Source organism: Sipha flava, unplaced genomic scaffold, assembly GCF_003268045.1.
Source record: "Sipha flava isolate LNK unplaced genomic scaffold, YSA_version1 168_pilon_pilon, whole genome shotgun sequence".
Taxonomy (NCBI): domain Eukaryota; kingdom Metazoa; phylum Arthropoda; class Insecta; order Hemiptera; family Aphididae; genus Sipha; species Sipha flava.
The window spans coordinates 428,845-451,813 of NW_020271871.1; the positions used below are offsets into that span (position 1 = coordinate 428,845).

The window sequence follows — 22,969 nt, forward strand, 5'->3', positions numbered from 1 at the left end:
GTGAATTGTACATCAAACATTTAATGCAAACATTAAACATAATCATTACATATGTTCTTTTAATGAAGATAAATGCATTTTTTCATGTGTTGTGAATTATAATATAAAATAATAATTAGAATTGAAATGATAAAAAAATTAAAATTTACTCAATACATGTGTTTTTAAAACAATTACTGATATGAAAACTACTATTGATCTTTAATTTATTTAGCAGAACTCGCAAAACTCTAACATCCGCAACTTTATGTTCTACATACAACTTAGTCACGCAAAGTCCCGCAGTGTCTATTTTAAGTTGGTTTTACATTATTTTTCGTAGCTATTTCTTAAATTACATTCTGAAAGGTCAACATACAATTCAATTTTTTAATTTATTAATGAATCGTACTGCAATATTACACGGGTCATCACTCTCCTTATATTTACTTAATCATAATTATTTTTGGGTTCATAATAAACAAACATTTTATTAAAAACCAACGTAAACTAATCATGTTGTCATATTAAATAAGTCCCAAGGGATTTTTGTTGTGTTTCTACACATTCATCTGTGGTCAATGGAATAGTTAACCTCTTGTCAACGGACAAAATATTTTTGGGTATTGTTCTACTATACTAATAAATAGTATAATTTTTTTTGATAAATTCGACAGTTACTCAAATATATAGAATATTCAAAATTTATCGTAGTTCTATAACTCTGTATATGGTCGTCATGTACTTTCTACTATTTTCATGAGACTCTTAATTCAAAATGTAACAGAGTGCAATTATACATTATAGTTTATTTATCACAACAACACTTAAAAATTATTAAACATTCACATTAAAACTGGGAAAAAATGTCAAACAATTAATTATTTAGAACAATTAATAAATAAATTTAAATATATTTAATACTAACCATAAAAAATAAAATAAAGTTATTTAAAACAAATATATATTATATTAGCATATGGCATCGGCATAACACAAAAATAAATAAATAAATTAATAAATACATAGATATTTATGTAACAAATAAAAAGTACAAAAAAGTTCTTCGTAACTAAAAATAACAATCTACAGTTGAACATCTAAGTTGGCCAACCATTCAGCTGCGGCACTTTCACCTAAATGAATTCCAAGCACCCCTACATTATATTTCTTCAGTTGACAGGATTATAAGATATGTCTCACCGTCTGAAGTTCTCCGTAGTCACAAAGTGGGGACTCAATCATCCCCCACTTATGAAGCAAGTAATTGCACCTACCCTGCTCAATTCTAATTCTGTTAGATGTTGTCCAAATTGTGCGTGGAAGTTAAAAACTTGGTAGTTTCTTATGGAGTTTTTTATGAGTACTTATTTGTTGGCTGAGGCTACCATCCACTGCATTAACTATTGTTTCTCCATATCCAATTCAATATCAAGAAATTCCCAGACAGAGTTTTTTGATTTCAATCCTTTAGCTGATTGATTGAAGATATCTGCGTGAGCTAAGACGTTAGATTTTGCTTTAATCTTAAGTATTAGGGAACAGGTTGCTACTTTTCTTCTTTAGTTAATTAGTGCAATGTGCGCTAAGACTAGTAACTAATAAGTTTATGTACTTTTTACAGTACCTGAAATTATCCTCATTGTTTGATTCATCTGTGGGTCGATTTTCTTAGAATACGAGCTTCTTGACCATGTGGGAGCTCAGTACTCGGTTATACTGTAGACTAGAGCCAGAGCTGATGTTCTTAGTGTGTTTGCTTTATATTCCCAACGTGTTCCTGTCAGTTTAGAAATTATATTATTCCGTGTTTTTTATTTATCTTTAAAGGCTTCTACTAAGTGTTGTTTGTAAGTCAAAGTCCTGTTGAGTTTTACTCCCAGATATCTAGGAAAATTATCATTAGGAATGCGGGTTCCATTCGCTATAACTTGTAATTTAGTACTAGCCTCGTGGTTATTAAGGTAAAAGGCAATAGCTGCCGATTTACTGACATTTAAGATAAGGTGCCAGGTTTTGAAATATTTTTGAAGTATCACAATATCCTTTTCAAGAATTCTTTCTACTTCAGCAAGAGTTGTGCAACTAACCTTGTGCAACTAAGCCCACGTCATCCACATAGATAAACTTCCTAGATGTGGCATTGAAAATGTCTGCTGTATAGGACACATTAAAGAAAAGAGGGGATAAGACTGAGTCCTGTGGCAAACCATTTTGTATCACTCTTTTCTTGCCTATTTCACCATTAAAGTGTACTTTGAAATTTCTATCCGATAATATCGGAGACCGTTTTTCCACACCAAATCATAGGCAGATAATAGATCAAGAAAGACCGCCTCTGATTTTAGCTTGTTTTGAAACCCATTCGCAATATGCGTGGTTAGTGACAAAACTTGTTCACTGCAGCTTCTATCTCTGACAAAACCAGCTTGATCCTTTGGCATAATCTTTTCTAGTTTACTGTAAATCTGCTTAAAAAAATTCTTCCAAAGGCCTTGCAGACTACTAAAAGCAGTGATATTGGCCTATGGTTTTTAGGTTCATTGTCTGGTTTGTTAGGTTTAAGGATTGCAATAATTTTAGCCTCATGCCATTTTTTGGGGATTCTACACTTATTAACAATTGAAGTTCATAAATTCGCAAGCCACGTTTTATCTTTATTGCCTAAGTTCTTTAAAAATGCTGGTAAGATGCCACCAGTTCCAGCAGCCTTCCAATTTTTATTTTGAGTAACACTGATACTAATAATTGCTGACGAGTGCTGCATATCTAAAAGATAAATGTGGTACGTCAAATTTATCCGTTGCCTCTGGAAGAATATCATCGTGATTGCTGAGTAATAATTGTGTTTTCGATGTAGCACTACTTTTAGGGTCGTGTTTTTATTATTATTTTTAATATTACTATGACATTACTGTTGACTAAATCCTAATGGAAAAAAACTATTTATTTATTATTATTCTAACGTTTCAACCATTTAGATTATTATCAATATGTCAGCATGTAACTGGACCTATTAAATTTAATATTATTCATGCATTTTAATTTTAATATTAATTACAGTTTAAATTATTCATCATAATATACATATATAATAACCACCTAAATTGATACACACGCAGGTACACTATCGTTGGGTAAACATTTTTTATCTAAGTGAAGGTCAAAATAATTATTTTACCATTATTGTAATTTCGTTATATCGTAAAATGGATATAATCAATACGACGTATGGATAAAATGCAAATATATGATTTCCGTGATACAAATGCGAAAAAAACAAACACTGTGGCTGTGGCTACCTGAATATTGGAGTATAATTATATAATGCACATAATTGTATATGTATTTATTTAGTGGGAAATTGAGAAATGGAATCATACATGTACCAAAATATCTGTAACATAATTTTTTTCAGACCAAAATTCCAAACAGATATAATCACACAAATAAAATTAAACCAGAAAATATATTATTTTTCAAATATATTCACAATTTCTAATTAATTATAAACTTATGTGACTTATTTTTGTGCTGGGCCCAAGGAGATTTTGTATTCATAATACACTTCATATAATTAAATATTAATTAATATACTTTAGATTTTAATAAAAAGATTTAAATTAAAATAATAGTTTCAATAGCTAAAATTAAAAAACACACATTTTGATTTGTATCAAATATTTTTTATGCAACGGAATACAATTTTAAATATTATTGATTTAGTTGTTTTCGTGAATAAACTTTTCGTAGTATTTAAAATATTATTTTTTTCAACAACTTTTAGTATTTATAAGTTCAAGTTATATTAAGAAGAAAAAAAACAGTATTTAATACGTATTTTCTGAATATGAAATAAATCATACAATATACTCATAAATATCTACAATTGATATTGAAAAAAATTTTTTTTCATATAATCTATTTACTATTTAAAATTGAAAATAAATCAAATAAAAGTAAAAAAAGAAAATAGAATCCTTTTTAATTTAATCATTAAAATTATTCAGAGTACATTATTCTTTTAATTGTACTTCAAATTTTAAAAAATATGTATAGTATCAAGCTGATGCATGACGTGATAAGTTTTTACTTACAGTTATTAGTAATAACTTATTAATAAAAAAAGGTTTAAAAAGTGTACACTACATACACATATATTATGTTTCTATTTTGCTCTATTATAAAAAATAATAATTAAACATAATAAGTTAATTTGATCTTTTAAAATATACCTACTGTTAGAAATAGTGTTACCTAAAATATATATAGAAGATAATGCAAAATAATAGTCAAATGGTAAATATTTTATACTATTTAGTTGTTACAAGATGTTTTAATGACAGTATTATAACATCTTATTATACTATCTCTATTATATCTATATTATACTATCTTAAGTAAATAGATAACTATGGGTAAATTACTGAGAGATTACATGCGACATTAAAATAGGTAGTTTTTGGCAGCAAGAAGTTAACAAATGTAAATTCTTGATAAGTAGTGTGTCATTCTTTGGGTTTTATTCTGATAAAGAAGATTTGCATATTCATGAAAATAGAATTAAGGCCATTCTGAAAGTTCAAATTCTTATAGGTTTACAAAGTTAATAGCTTTTTTGGTCTTAGTTAATTACTATGAATATTTATTTGCAAATAATATGTCTAAAGTTTATAGACCATTTTACGGATTTAATGAAAAATAATATTAAATTAATTCAAAGATAAGAACAGAACGAGGCTTTAATATTATTAAAACCTATCCACTTTCTATTACCTTTCTAAATATTTTACATTATGAGTTAGAATTAGAATAAATAAGAGCTTGTGACGTAGTTTAGTACATTTTTTAGATGGACTATCCTGTTCCGTGTAAAACCCTGCACTATCATTTTAATAGCCCATTGCAAATGATAAAAGAACTGTATGTGCCTTAGTATGTGCCGTTAAGCATTTTCATTAACATTCATACGGTAAATACTTAACTTAGAAAATATTTAAAACACACACTAACATTTGATTACAATCTACGAAGAAAACTAAAGTATTTCATTCATGGCTACCTACAACGTTAATATTTTATCCAGAGTATTTGAGAATACCTTATTGTATGTGAAAATGGTAAAAACTATTATGTTGATACATTATTTTTATTCTAGATACAATAGTACTCATAGTTAAAAAAAAATATGTTTTAAACAAATAAATCATTAGTACCACAAATTAAAAATAAAACATTAAATAAGTCGCATGCTATCCATAACATTTTATCAAAGAAAAAAATTTAATAACTCCAGCCATATATTGACTTTAAGGGTAAGGTTAAAAAAAATTAAAACTAATGCTTATAAGAAAACATATAATTTAAATAAAAAGTTCGTCTCTTATTTAAATTCAGTTCTAATAGATAATGTCCTCACAATTAATTTCTACATTAAATATTGTTTTCTTACAGTTGTATAATCAAGTGTAATATTTTAAAAATACAGCATTGAAAATGTCATGTAATTTAATTGTTAATTTATAAAATCTATAATTTACATATTATTCGGTTAAATACTAAAAATTATTTTATATTAAACTATCATTTACTGTCAACATTTATATTAATATTGTGGTCATTCCTAGTTTAAATAATAAATATAATTTTTCTATGATTAATATATAAAATACTCTTAAAACAATAATTATAATAATTATTATAATAAACCGAATTGAATAACCATACTATTTAGTGATAAAGATTTATAATATTTATTATATTATATAATAATGTTTTGAACTTAATTAATATTGATATAATTAGTTAACAATATTCTTATTACGTATAAGATAATGTTTTAATAGCTAACTAATAATACATATATTAAACTGTGTTTATATTACATTAAAACTTGAATTTTTGTACTTTTAATTTTTACTCGTAAATTTGAATTTTAAACAAGCATATTTAAATTAAATCACATAATTTATGTATAATCGACATCAATAGAATGTATAACTAAAAAAACTTTAAAATTTATCCACTTAAACAAGACGTCAAAACCTACAAATAAGTATCTTTAATATGTATATTGAATTTGTGTTAACCTTGCGCGTTATCTTTTAAATATTAAAATGTTTATAATATTTATATATTTTGAACTATTTTTAAATCATTTTATATTATTAATTATTTCAAACTCTGAAAAAAGTAAAAATTTTCTTATTAAAAATAAAAGTATTTTATTAATGAAATAATAAAAAATGTAATTCAAAATTATTTAATGATTAATACTCGTAAATTAATTAATAAATACGTAAATAAATATTTTATAAATAGAATCGCAATTTTATTAACTTTATAGATAGATTCCTGACGATGAATTTTTAATTTGAAACCAGTCTTACTTTACAAATATAATAATACTACAATCTAAGCATTTATTTATTTCTATATATTAACTATTTGTTTAATTATTTATATTTTAAAATATTATTCTTATTATAATTTATTTAAATAATATTTAACTTTCAAATCAATGTTTTTTTAAAAAATAAAAGTTATAATTTTTAAGCTGGATAAAAAGGTTTTACACTTAAAAATCACTCTCCAAAATTTCGGTCGAAAAATACTCTGAGGTGTGTTTATATTGTATTCATTAGTTGGAGCAGTTCATTATTGAGTATTAAATTATAATCAAGAATAAGAATAGAAAATAAACAAAGAATAAAAATTATAAATTTTATAGGAATTATCCGATATTATATTTAATGACACGATTAATAATTATATAGCATTTTATTTTTTTATTTTTGTTTTTATAGTTGCCGTCAAACATTATTATTACTCACCAGATATACTGTTAGATATTTCAAATATAAAATTAATAAAAAAAACAGTTCTATATAAAGACGATTACTATTGATAGTTGAGTTATATAGTATAGCAATTAATAATTAAAGATTAAATAATAATATATCAAGAAACAAATAATGAAGTTGAGATCTAAGAAATATTTTAGAGAAGTATGACGATTAAATAAAGAAAATAAATAAATAAAAAAAAACGAGTAAATAAAGTGTAAATAAATTACAAATTATAAAAAAGTTAAAATGGAACGGTATTTAATAGAATATGGAATAAGGGTTTTGAGGTTTGAAGAATATACGAGTACAGTGGCACATATTTCATTAATAAATTAATTGAAATTCTCACAATGACTATGTGGACAAAATATAAAAAAATTTATCCGTAAATTAAACAAATATGACACTGTTAAGTAGTGCATGAATACTTCTATTTGATTTACCACTTATTATAGATGTGTTAATTCTTAACTTTGAAAGTCTGCAAATAGTAATGCCAATTGAAAAATCAATGTTTTATTTACATTATGTACACAGGTACTTTTTTAGCAAACGTATTAAAAATGATAATATGGCTAAAAGTGGGATTATAAAGTTTTCTATAATCATAACTTAATAATAAAATTGTGGAATTTGTATTTATCCAGCATCTGCCTCATGTTGGATAAGTGTTCCTGTGCTATGATCACAAGTAATGACGATGTTCATTTTTTCATGATAGGTTTTCAGATTAAAGCGTTTAAAAATTCGATAAAAATCATTTGTGCATGTGAATAGTGTGACTTTAATTTAAACACAAATAAGTAAAAAATATTTTATATGATGAATTATATTTCAGATATATTATTAAAAGTAGCTAACGTAAATATCAATTATTCGTAGATAATAATAGTATGAATTAATAAATATGTCAAAGGTATTTTCACTAACATTGTCTACTGTCCTAAACTATAAATATTATATCAAATGGACAATAATATAATGAAACGGTAACACGACATTGACGTTTTTTTTATCTTTTTTTCATCACTAATGTTTTGTTAAGATATTCTCGGTGTGATAATTAGCATATACATACTACATGCTTAAATGAAATCTTTTGCTTGATTTAAAGAAATAGATGAACGCAATTATTTTTGAAGGTTGATATCACCCATCTAAACTAAGATGAAAAATGTATAACTTATTGCCTCGTATAAAATACATTTCATGAGAACAATAACGTTCATAAAACTATGAAATACGTTTGAAAAAACATAAATATATCAATTTAATAAAAATATAGATATGAAGTATCTATATAGTTTAAAATAAATAAATATTTTGTTTACCCCCACAACGTCACACACGTAGGATTCTAAACAACTCGTGAAAATAAAATACTCTTGTAAACTCTACCTCTGCGGGCAATGTAATAATTGTTGTCTTCTGTTAAATAAAAATAAATTGGTATATACGAGTAAATCTTTAGAAATAAGTGCCAAGCTATTTGTAATCACGAATTACATATGATGAAAACTCACTAGGGAGTAAGGTACAAACAAGAGATGAAAAAAATTGGCACAACTGAAAACATTAACAAGATTTTCTTATAGAAAATTTACCATAAAATTCTTTTTAATCAAACTGTGTTTACTAGTATCTATCTGAAATCAAGTGAACAATTATTAAATAGAGTCCGAGTATATATATCTTTATATCTTTTCGAGATGAATTCTTTGCTTCATCTTTAGATTTAAATTTGAAGTAATCAAATACAAAATCATAATCTCATAAGTATTGAATTAAATATTCAAAATCTAATATTATTTAAATAAATTTTATTTTACGTTCAAGATAATAAAAAAAATACTAGAAACCTTAATCTGTTTTGTATATAGTGTTAACTTTTACCTGCAAAAAAATTATACTCAGTGCCTGTTATAAAATGTATAAATTCATTGAGCAATAGTTAACCTACATAAAATCATAATGTATACCATTATAATTCATTATTAATTTCGGCTCTAGACAAGATAAAAAAACTATGCAGGTGTTCAAAAATATTGTATGAAGTCCAATTGTAACGACCTAATAGAATGATTTACACTGTAAATTAAACACCTTTATTTTTTAACCTCTAGTAAAACTAGGAATGTATTGGTTTAACCATAATAAAAAATATTATATAGTTGTTAGTTAAAACTTTAAAGGATCATTTTACGAACTATCCAACATTTTCTTAACAATTACAAAAAACGGTGAAATTGATGATATATTAATTTTCAGAAAATCGAATTTTTATTTTCATTGTAACTCTAACAATAATAATCATAGTGACTTGAAATGTTCAAAGAATTCTTATATTGCAGATTTTTTATTGTAAAATTATATTATTAAAAATTCAATCTACCTTATTAAGAAATTTAATTCTATACTACTATACCAACAATTTTTAGAAGTATAATCTGATCTATCGATCTCTTTCGTTCAAAATCTTTTGGGAGTAATGCCACATTGATTTCAAATTTATAAATCCAGTAAAGTAATATCATTCTTCTGTCCCCGTAATCTCACCCGACCTAAGAGATTCGCATGTTATTAAAATATAAAACTTATTTTTAATGAAAATAATTAATAATCCTTTCTTAAGTCTAATCTTAATGGTACACTAAATTCTAATCAGAATAAATGAAGCGCTCATAAGTATCCAATTTATATGTTACATTTTTTTTTCATTTTTCTAGAAATTCAAAATATTTTTGAAATTTATAGACCATCAGAAATAAGGTTTAACTTATCAAATAGTTAATAATAACAAATACTCTATACGTATCATTTAATATGTATTGTTTTGTAGGAAAATTTTTTGCAAGCGTTAAAAGATACCTTCCGAGATAAATATATGCTTAATTTGATCTAAGTAATCAGAATTCAAATAATTAGGACTTGCATCGATTTACCACCAAAAATATATACAATCGATAACACAATTCGAAAAACACATATTGAACACTATTGAGTACCATGTTTGATCCCCTGATTCGTCAATACCAATTTGCAATTGTGTATAAAGTGAATAAACTCCATTTCAAATTCTAGCTTATATCTAAGTTACAATAGTATATAGATATTGTGTATACTACAATATATGTTATTCTTCCACTGTATACATTATTGTGGTATTGTTGTATAAATCGGTATAATCGTTTTTACTCAAAAAGATAGACCATTAAATATATTTTGACTTAATTTATGTATACAAAGAACAATTATACACCACTAATCATATTGGTAACTAATACGAATTCATATTACTTGTTCCATTTGTAGTCTGTCTTTGTAATGTTTATAATTACGTCATTTTTGACAAATATGTGGATTATGCACAAATTAAGATTATAAAAACAATAAAATTTTCCAACCTATTGTACAAAAGTAATTTAGAACTTATATAAAAACATATATTTTATAACATTGTATACAAAAATTTTGTAGTTATTTACCTAAGTTTTTAATACTTTATTTGTGATACTAATGTAAAAATTTCAAATTATATATATTTATATATATATATATTTGATATAGTATCATAAAATAAATGTAATTTAGAAAATATTTATTTTTCTTGTACGTTATACAAAATCATATACGAGCAACTGTATAACTAACTGTAATTAATATAATTTTTTTTTATATAAATATTTTATACCTCCTATCTTGTAGCGTTTTATATAAACTTAAATGGAAACAATTCGTATAGGATGGATGACAAATAGTCAACGATAAATGATAATCAAACTTGTAATAAGTTATCGATGTCTATAGTTTATAGGAAATGTATTAGGTTATGGTCGTTTAATGCAAAAATCCAAATGGTACGAAAAATATCAAAGAATAAAAAACTTAATGATAAAACAAGGAGTGCACAAATTTAGTGAATTACCTACATTGTCAAAACCTTTCAAAATATTCAACTATACAGGAACATATAATAAATGGTCATTTTCCTATTAGATTTTTGATCATTGTTCATATAACATTTGAACATGTAAAATGACAACTTTTTGTCAATAAACACCGTCCCAACCAGATTTTCACTCCAACATAGTTAAATAATATTGTATGCAAAATACTTAATAATTTTCATACGTTACGTTTTTCTATAAATAGTATTTTCAATGAATATTTTCACCATATATTAAAATTGTATTGAGGAAAAACATATGAAAGCTATATTTCTAAAAAATGCAAGCTTCCTACTTAAAAATAAAATCAATACATTTGAAAATACCTTGCGAAAGCATATCCTCTCCACTCTACCTTATCAAATACGACAGTTATGACGTAAAAATTATTAATTTAAAAACTTCCCATTATAATTATATATATTAAAGTCTAGTATAGTTTGAAATCCAATATTCTGAAAGCAAAAAAATTCAATAGTAGCCACTTATAAGTTAAAAAAAAAAAAATCTATCCAGCTAGTATTATGATATAATTTATATGCTCTTTTATAAATAAAGTGAAAACAACTTTACAGAGATTAACCGATTATAAAATGGCGTGTATTCTTTATATTTGATCATAACTCGTTTCCGGTTTCTTTTTATACTTCGTAGTAAAAGAGCTTATTAACTAATACTAATATCCCCTATAAACGCCCCTTAAGTCATTGCATATAAAAATGCAAACCTGAAGCCACGTGAACGGATATCCTTGCGGTAAAGACTATAATACGAATACACACGTGCGCGTCATTTCCGGAAATCGTTCAACCGTGTAATGGCCATAGGTAATACTGTTACATTGTTATCTACACATAAAATACATTGCAATTTCTTTTAAATGCGATATATTTAATTAATTGAATCGAAAACGAACAAAACGCATTTCATTTAAAACATCACGTACATACTCGGGAATATATAATTATAAATATAATAACTATATATAATATTATACGTCGTGACATTATACCGATGTAATATACTCAATTATATACAAAATAAAATCATAAATTTTATTATTTAGGTAGTAATATAACTTTCTCATAGGCCCCAACGGTTAAAGATTTCTTCCGTTAATTTAGTATTTGTAAAACTATAAATCATACTAATTGACATAAGAAAAATTAAACATGTATCTTAATTTATTAAACGCATTGAGAATTCAAAAATTGATCCTTTCAAAACTCCAAGATCATCAAATTTAATTTAAATATATAAGAAGACTCTCCAAAATATAATACAATTTAATTTATTATTTTAAAATTAGAAAGTTTATTTTAATGTTTTACGTTAATTTGTATTTTCTACTTTAGAATGTTATCAAGGTTGTAAATTTCAAATTAATTTCTACAACTTCAAATAATCTTAATTTATTTTTACTCTATACACCAAAATACAGCTTTAGAAAATATTCATAATTACTAGACTAATGTACAGGGATGGATTAAGAAATATTGTGCTCCGGGGCGTGTTTAAACCTCCTTAAGATTCAGAACTATTTTTTTATAAACATGAAATTATTTTACTATAGTTTGATATTTATTAATTGTATTCTGTAATGGAAGGTAAGTAGATTATTATAAAGCCCCTTTCCCCTTAAAAATTGTTCAATTGTTCTTATCTATACCTCGCTTAGTTAATATTTTAATTGCCATATATTTTATTAAAAGTCATAAGAAAAATAATGAAGTAATATGTTACGAATATTTTTAATTTAACTTTATAGTAAATTTTACTATTCATCAAAATTAAATTTGATACCATATTTTTATAATTAAAATTTATTTTTTTAGACATTTTAAATAATTTGTAAAATTATTCATATTTTCAATTATACAGTAATACTCCTATTTAGCGAATTATTTTTGAGAATTTATGATCATCATTGTTAAACAAAAGATAATTCTCTTTAACAAATTTCACCATAGTATATTTTTTTTCTTTTTTTGTTCCCCGTGATACTTTGTAATTTACAATTAGGTATTGCATTGTTATAAATATTTTGTTTTTCTTTCATTTTTTAAATAATATTTATTTTATATTTATAGTCAAATGGATCATTAATGTTGCGATATATTTAAAAAAAAAAAAAAAAGTGATTTTTGAATATTTATTTTATTTTTATTTAAAATAACTTACCCGGCTCCTTTGAATTTCGAGTAGATTTCAACTGTGGATCAAAATGAACACACGATACTGAACTAATGCTTCCTCTCGGAGTTCTTCCCAAAGAAGCTGAATCAGCCATCGGTATGCTACTCCTAGCTGACCGACTCATATTATATGCACCTTCTGACGCTACGCTACCTCTAGGACTTTTCCCGGGGTCCGGTATCAGGCTACCCCTAGGACTACGGCTTGTGTCAGGTGTTACTGCCAAACTACCTCGAGGACTACGATTTAAATCGTACGCTATGCTTCCTCTGGGTGATCGACTAGGTTCCGGCACTAAGCTATTTTTTGGACTTCTTGCCGTGTCCAAGCCGGCTGTACTCGACCTCGGACTCCGGTTAAAGCTCTCCACGTCTAGCCGCAATCCGGATCTCAATTCTGAATAATCATCTTCTGGCACCATGCTGCCTCTTGGACTCCTCGGACTCCTTGGATCAGGGTGCTCACACGTGAGGCTATGTCTTGGACTCCGGTTGACTTCAACTTCTAGCCTCGACGGACTAGACCGTGTATACGAATCTTGTTGTTCTTCTGGTAACAATCGCGGTGGTTTTCTGTGGTCAGCTGGTACCAAACTGGCTCGCGGGCTTCGTGACATTTCTGGAACCAGACTGTTTCTAGGACTTTTGTCGATGTACTGTACCTTAGTTTCAGATACAAAACTTGGCCTGGGGCTTCGTTTATGCGTATATTCAAAGAATTCTTCCTCAGGTGATATTCTAGTCCGTTGCCGCATTTCGAAACCATCCGATGGTGATGTGGCCGCAATACTAGCTCTTCTGTGTTGCCCACTGTGTTGTGGCGATGACTGCTGTCGTCCGCCTTCCGTAAGCCTCGTCGACTGATTTTCCAGATTGAAAGCGACGCTTGTCCGACGTGTATCATTGTTGATTGCACGTCTTTTTCTAGATGAGGGTGATCTCTGAAGCATTTTGTCATCTAAACCATCAGTAACTAGATGCACGAATAGCCACCTAATTTTTCAAAAACAGAAAAAAAACAATCAAGATTAATATAATACAAATACGTATAAATACATTATGTTAAAACAAACAATGCATTATGTCTTAAGGCCTAGAAGTATACTACTATAATTGCAATAAAATATAAAATACTCAAAATTAAAGAAATAAATCATATAATATGTTTAGAGGTGTCAACAAATATAAGTACTGTTTTTCTATTTATTACATACCAATAGATTTTTTTAAATAACCTGTAATAATATTGCATTTTATGATTAAATTATTTAAAAAGTTAAAATGTGATTACAGCTTCTAACAAAACTATATACCAGGTACATAAGTAGTTATATCGATTAAAAGACACTAAGACGGTAAGACATTTAAAGAAAAATAGTAATAAAATCAAATGTATTTATTAAATTTAAAAAAATAATATGATAATTATATTATACTATTTATTTGTGCTTATGAATGCATACATTCATCATTAAAGCACTCGGATAGTCACTCATCCTAGGTATAGAAACGTCAAACGCAACTAAACCGCAGCATCAATTGCCTATACATGGCTAACAAATATGACACATCATGCCTTGTTCATAGACTTTCAATAAAATCCAACAAATTCATTCAGTTCTTCAAACCAATAAATATAAATAGCTTGCTTTAATAATGATACCTATTAATATCAAAATAACCATTAAACGCAATACTAACAATATTAGCACAGAAAAAACAATGAAATAATCTGTTTCCGAAATAAAATCTGTGTTTTTTCATAAAACTTGATGTAAATCACTAACCGGGAAATCAAAAGAAGGATAATATCAAAGAAAAAATATCCAATTCTTTGAGATAAAAAAATAAGAATACTTCAAAAAGAATACGGTAATATAAATAAATATAAACCGTTTACGAAGATGTTGTTTTACATGACATTTGTACGACCAACAATTTATGCTCCCAGTAGTAGGCTTATAGTTGTATCAGCAAGTACGATAAATTGAATAAAACGATAATTTATTTTATTGATTCTATAAATATAATAAATTTACTATTTATTATTATTTATTATTAATTATTTATTTAATTTATAATAAATTAAATATATATAAATAAAAAAGTTCTTAGCTTAAAAAAATATAAAAACAGATTTAATCATTTAAATTATTAATTATTTAAGATTAAATATTGTTTATTACTTTTAAAAATTGTCAATTTTTATGAATTCATAGAACTCGACTTTATATAGTAAGTGGTCATGTGAGTATTTGTCTTCTTTAACAATACATACTCTCCATGATTTCTATCTCCCATTATAAATATTTACATTTCTACATAAATAATTATCTATACTTTACATTCATAACTCCAATTATCTCAGTTATCATAAAGACTCCCTATGCTCATCTTACTACCATTTTATAGATTTAATTTAAAAAAATTAATGTATTTACTACCCCCAACTACACATTACACTGGTGTGTTATAATTATGTGCTTTTTAAATTAAATTAGTGTGTGTTACTATCAAATACATTTTAGTTATTTATTTTAATACGAGACATGTTTTTTAAATCAAGTGATTAAATTAAAATAATTAATCACACGACTTTTTCTTCTTAATTAATTATTACATAATTAGTTATAAGTTATACTCTTATGTCCTATCATTCAAAATAGTATTAAAAAATATCTATTGGAAAACGATTTAAACTTTAAAATAACAATAATATAATCAGGCAGGTAGGTATAGGTAGTACATTCAATTATAAAATACAAATTGTGTAGGCAAAAATTAGTTACCAAATAATATAAAAATATACTACGCATGGCCACGTAAGAAATTATATCATCACCAACTTAATTATTATCATTTTAATAATTATAATGTTGTAATTAATTATTAATACCACTAAATAATGTAATTTCGTAGAAATGATTCATAGAAAATCATAAAAATGTCTTCAAAAATCGTTTAGTATCAGTATTATATAGTTTAACGTCAATATTTTAAAAAATAACATTTAAATATAGCTTTTATATTTTTGGTTGAAATATTTTTAAAAAATTTAGAAACATAAATAAACATGTTACGATTTTTTTACTATCCAAATCTGAATAAATCAATCAGCTTTATTATTTTTAGAAATAATCATTAAACAAATAATTGTTATTAATTAAATCATGTATTAAGAGTAAAATAATTTAAATTGATTGTCGCCTTAAACAGGGTAAATGACCAAAAAGCTTACAAACGTCGACCTCTAACATCAAATCAACTGTATACTTTCCATACCTATCACGTATTCATCCTTGTCACCAGTGGCATAAGAAAAAAATTTGGGCCCCTCGCAAAAATTAAAAATAAGCCCCTAAAATTTTGTTTAGGTAGGTATATTAATTTAAAAAAATAATCTGATATAGGTAAATCACTTATTTTAATTCAAATGATGTTATGATATGATAAAAAATAACATTATTTATTTAATATTACACAATTATTACTTAATGTATATATAACTAAATTTTACTGAATTATTTTATTTAAATTTCTGCGATCTTCTAGCAGTGGCAGTTCTTGAAAAGCCACAAGGGGGAGGCGAAAATATTTTGCATATATTTACAATTTGCATACATATCCTATTTATTTTTTTCTATTGTTTGATACATGAGAAATAATTTTAAGTTCTATAAACTTTATGCCACAATGGCATAACATAAAAATATAGGTATCAATAAAAAAATTAAAACAAAAATTATTTTTTACTCAAACTTCAAATTCAAACAGTCAAATTTCTATAAGAGCAAACACTTTTCTAAACAGTAAACGGTTTTGGCATAAAATTATCGATAAGACCTTTATATTTTTAGTTTTACATAGCTCAAGAGGGGATGGCGATCCACCTATCCCCCTCCCCCGTAAAACCGTCAGTCTTCTAATATTTTTCCGAGCAAACTTATCAACTAACATATTTATGTCTAAACTGCGCATTCTTTCGTTTTCAATACTTGATACACTTAAATCTGATAAACGTTGTTTTGCCATAATGATTCTTAAATAAATCTTAATAAGTTTTAATTTAGAGAACCAACGTTCTGCTGTAGCTGATGTTATTGGTATAGTAAGAAATAATTTTAAAACGATGGCTACTTCCGGAATACTTGGTAACATGCAATTATTTTGAACAATCAATAATTCAGCTAATTCTTTGATGCTAGAAACTTCTTTTATATTGTTAAATAGCATCCTTCTGAATAAAAGTATTTACTGTAGACAAATCTGATAGCTGATATAGACAAATAATTTGAATACTCTTTCACTAAGTATTAGCAAAATGGGTCAGTTCTGTATCTGAGTATAATGCTACATTTTTGGGAAAAATTAATTTAAACATATCCACAATATTATTCATACTTATAGAATGTGTACGAAGTTGTGAAATTTTAATGTCTATATTTATGTTAAATACATTGATTTTGAAATTATTTTCGGGATCGGTTAATTATTGGTCATTACAGTGTTCGTCAAAAAAATTTTTTGATTGTCTGTTTCTTTTTTCGAAAAGGATGTATTTATGCTCCATTTATCTGCAATCATAATTGCTTCAAATTTTATTTGTATTAAATTTATATTTAAAAGAAAATCCCACCTTTTTATACCTGAACTAAAAAATGTATAAAGTTGTTGTATATTATTAAAAAATATCTGAACCGGTTGAACGCAAACTGCATCTTTCAGTACTAAATTTAAATTGTTAGCGGCACAATGAACACAAACAGCATTCGGTTTTCCTTCACAAATTTATTTTTGCAAGCCATTGTATACGACACTCATTACGTTAGCCCTGTCATATCTTTGACCTCTAGATTTATTTATTTGTATATTGTTTACTTCAAAAGACTTCATTATTGCATCTTCCATTTCTTTAACGCTCTGGTCTGAACATATTTCGTATAATAGATTATTATAAATCTAGATTAACACTAATTAAATTTGAAAAAAAGCAATTATTCAATTTTTTTTTCATGGGAATTAAATTTACTTTAACTAAAGGCCCCAAAATACCGTGGGCTCCCCAGCAATGTGGGGTCTGCGGGCCCCCAATTACACTACTGCTTGTCGCACATTATTCTAAAACTAACCCATGTTCTATGATTTGCTCAATTGTTTATTTAATTTTATTCTAACAACTGTCTAGTAATTTATTTATCATTCTTACGTTGTTCAACTATATTTTTGTGCTTGAATTAACTTGGCATATAAAAAAATTAATAATAAAATACAAAAATTACATCTCGTAATTCACAATTATTTTCATACTTTATAGTTATTCAAAGAAGTATTATACTATTTCTATAATATTTCATGATAAATATAATAATGTTATACTGAAGCCTCATAATTTATAAAATAATTTATTGTTTTTAAAATTAAATTAAAATTATTTTTATTAAGTGTAGGAATAACAAATAATTAAATAAATATGTTTAGGTTTTGAAATAAACATTAATATTACTTTTTCCCATTTATATAAGCTATTCAACTGCTTCACCAAAATTATCATACCTCTTCTTCCTTCTATGTCTCATTATACTTTTTCATTATTTTTATCCTTAGAATTTAAATATCACTTTTGAATCCATCCACCCAATCTCAATAGTTTCTGTTTCTGTTTTCGTAACCGGCCTTCTAGACCATAGTTCCTCCAAGTCTATAGCTAATAAACTCAAAAGTTCAGTTTTTAAGAGAATAAAGGATAATTTTTTTTTTATTTAAAACAAATTAATATATGAAAGATGTAATAGAAATAGACAATAATAATTATAATTGTGTTCAGTAATAAACATGCTTTTATTAACAACACAATAATATTATAAAATTAACATTTATAAGTCTAAATCAACTTTTTAACTAATGAAAATTTCACAAAGAAACAATAAAATCTTGAAAATAAAGTTTTATGTTATTTTTTTGTGTTTACACTGAGGTCACAAGTCCAACATTATTACTTCATTAATTTTTCATTGTATTGTGTCGCTTCCCTGCTGTTAAACAAATTGCTACACCACTCAGCAACTTAGTAATTCAACATTATTATATAAAGGCTGCTGACAGAACCCTCAACAGTTGTTGACATATCAAAAAATCAAAATTAAGTTGCTTACATGTATATTTTTTCAAAGAATTATCATGACTGTATCATTCGCTATACTGTTAAATATTATCATTAATCTACATTTATTAATAATTGGTTCTTTTACAATTAGATATGTAAATTTTAAATATCTTTAAATACAAAAATAAGTCACAAACTAATGAGATTTTCTATTAAGTTTTTATATATTTTAATAGAAAAAATTCAAAAAATATATTAATTTAGGACATTATAAAGAAAACTTACACATACATCTGAATATTTTAAGTATACGAAAGAATCTAATATTTTAATTTTTGTAATTCTCTCTTTACTTCTAAAAATAACCATGTTACTCATAAATAGTTATCATAGGTAGACTTAAAAAATACAGACTATAAATCAAAGGATAAATTTTTTAACAATATTGTGGTTAAATGCTCTGCATTTATATAAAGAAAAAAAACAAAGAATTAATTTTTTCTATTTAACTTGCTCTTCTGAGAAATCGAGAGTAATATGAAACAGAGCAATTTTGATTATCACAAAGGTAGTCAAAATTGTAGTAATCATGACATTGTCTAAAGTAAATCATCAATAAGCCATAATAACGTAAGAGCAATCAATTAAGTCTCAGAAGGAACTCATTATAAAAGCTATTTCTGTGCTGTATACAGTAAACGGTCATATTATGACAATTTTTGTACCAGTAAGTCTTGGTAACCTTTGCTTCAACTATCATTAGTTAACACTTATAAAGTATGTTTCTACTATTTTTATTGATAACGATTAAACTAGTTAGTCTAGACTATAGTATTATTTATATATTTATTCGTAGTTAAAACATATTATACTATGTTTTACTAGAAAATAGAACATTGTTCTAGTGTTCTTTACAGGGACCAGAACCGTAATCGAAAATAATCGTCACTGAAACCAGTTAACCTTTAAAATTTAAAAACCGGAACCTTTATTTCCAAAAATGAAAAATCGTAACCGCAACTGTAACCTTAATTATAAAAGTATTAATTTAGTCAGTTATTTAGACTAGTAAAACTATGGTAATGACTATTTTGTTTGTCCATTTATCGGTTCAAAAAAATAAAAGTCAAATCTTTTTATGTTTTTATTATTTTGGGTTGTAAACTGTAGTAATATAATGCATATAAGTAAATTTGTATTATTATTATTATTATTATTATTATTATTATTGTATGTTTATTAATATATTACAATTTACATTGGTATATCATCTATCTTGTCTATTAAGTATTAAATATAATTAAATTTTATAAAAAAAATTGTAGCTACAACAGTATCCAGTATCAACTTTGATTCCTAATTAAAATTAAATTTTAAATTAAAGATATTTATTTCGTCAAATCATAATATTTCACAATATTACAAAATATTTTACAAATTCTTACTATGAGTTGGAATAAGATAACTTAAGCTAACTCAAAGAAATATAATAGGCTGATATAATATATATATATACATATATATTTAATATGTTTGTAATTATTTTTTTTTCAACTATTTATAGTACCTTCTATTTTCAAGAAATAAAACAATTATAATTTAAATAAGAATAAATAAATAATTTCATATTATTTTTTAATAAATGTCTAATAATTAGGATTTACCAAAACTGACCGGTTATAGCACCTTTACTCTTTTAAAAAACCGAAACCTAAACCGGAACCCTTAAAAAATTAACTCAACAACCAAAACCGAAACCCGAATCGAAAAAACCTATAGGTTCTAGTCCTGGTTCTTTTTATTGATCAAAACTATTGTCCAATAAAGTACAAATAAAAATTAATTAATTTTCAAACATTTTTCTACCAAATCGTTAAGGTTGTATATTCTAAATGCCTGTAAATATCAGTTAATTATTATTAAGTATTGATAAAACTATTTATCTAAATGGGTACATCTTAATTAAAATTATTAAAATCCAGTGCTATACATTTAACCTTTAAAAATGATCATCTTCTATAAATAATTTTTGGTGATCAGTCTTTTAAAGCGTATTAGTTCAGTTTAAAATGTCGACTATAAGAATTAAAATACTAGCAAAGTATAATGTATTCAAAAAAAAATAATACATATATATATAAATATACAAAGGCATAATTATACATGTTTTTATATATAATCATTTATTGTATAATTCATTCATTGTATAATGAAATAAATATATTTTATTTAATTTATATTTGAGATTTCCAAACATGAAGTTTGATATTAACTATTTGACTAAGGACATATAGATAATATAAATAAATAGTTTATAGGTTTTAAACTTTATTGATACTTAGATAATAAAAATAATAGTCTAATAAATAATAAGTCTACAGTATTAATTGAATTTAAATTATAAATATATACAATATATTGAAAAATGTATATTTTATATGTATATGTTACGGTAAATGATGTGGTAAAAGATGTCATTCCCCGGTAAATGACATCATTTACCTAAAAATTGGTAAACGTTGTAAATGCAGACATTCTCCGGTTATTGTCGTCAATCACCAGTTTAATTGGAGAATGATGTTTAATACTTTTATAAACGAAAATCCCAACTAGCAATAACGTCGATAACCCGAGTAATAATGTGAGATATTCTTTTAGTTTATTAGTTAGTATCGATGGATATATTATAGCGAGTTGTCTTTGCTACGAATGTGTGTTTTATAATATTATTTGTAAAAATTTGTGACAGAAATGACAGAATATGGGGTGTTGAAACACAAATATACACGAGCACAAATTTCTCCATGTAAAGAAAAATTTCTAAAGCTAGATGAAGCCATGAAAAAAAATTAAAGACAGGGAAGTAACATAAAGAGAAGCAGCAGGACATGGAATAGCTGGCCATCAAGGATTTAATCGATGCAACTGTAAAACTGGTTGTGGTACAAAAAAATGTGCTTGCAATGCAGTGGAAATGTTGTGCAGTTTAAAATGTCATAGTAACCAAAATTGTACAAATAAATAATTTTTTAATATGCACGTATTTTGTTATTTTATTATTTTTTTATTTTAACAATAAATCATTATTATAAATAGTACCTATTGTAAAAAAAATCAGTGTATTATTTGAGATTTATCATCATTTACCACTAGTTTTGGTAAATGACATCAATGACCGATGAAAGATGTACATTTGAATTTAAAATCTGGTTTTTTACATTATTTACCTACATAATCGAATTATTTTAGTAAAAGACGTCATTCACCGAAGAATGACGACATTCGCCAATATTCATCTTTTACCGTAACATATATACATATATATATATATATATATCCCTTTGGAAATGCTAGCAATCAATAGACTATATTCCTCATTCAATATAAATCAAAAAATAAATAAAACATAGATATGATATGTTACAAATATATTTTGGCTAAATAAAAGTAATTTAAATAATTATAACTGCCATATGCAATAAATAAAAATGTCTTTAAATAATACATAATAATAATTTACAGTTCACCAAGATTCACAGACATTAAATGATTATAGGTCATATAGTATGTCTCTCTATCTCTCTCTCCTTCACCCTCTATCTGTTTATCTATCTATTTATCCATCTATATATCTCTATCTTTCTTTCACTTTGTCCAGTAAAGCATTTAAATTCAAAAGAGTAATGTGGCGACGCCCCTGTATGGTGATGACGGTCGCGATGGCCGCAAGAAAATCACGTCGAAACGTTAATTAAAACGACAACACTGTCAATGCTAAATTCAACCACGCTTCACACGTCATTACATTTACTCTATTGTTGATTTAACACTATTCGCCGCATCGATTTCCTGTCATTCCACTGTTTTGTTTTCTGATAGAGGTGTTTAGTGTTCAAT

At 25.6% G+C, this 22,969-nt stretch overlaps 1 protein-coding gene across 4 annotated transcripts in view; it reads right to left on the reverse strand.

Annotated features, from left to right (window-relative positions):
• Positions 1-22,969, reverse strand: part of LOC112679819 (peptidyl-prolyl cis-trans isomerase CYP95-like) — a 111,336-nt gene that overhangs the window by 61,521 nt on the left and 26,846 nt on the right. For all 4 annotated transcript variants that reach the window (XR_003148258.1, XM_025549739.1, XM_025549740.1 and 1 more), the window contains one exon: positions 12,956-13,962. Coding sequence is in view for 3 of the 4 variants with exons in the window: in XM_025549739.1 (XP_025405524.1) it covers positions 12,956-13,919 (964 nt within the window). In the remaining variant the exon portion in view is untranslated. The remainder of the gene's footprint in view (positions 1-12,955; positions 13,963-22,969) is intronic.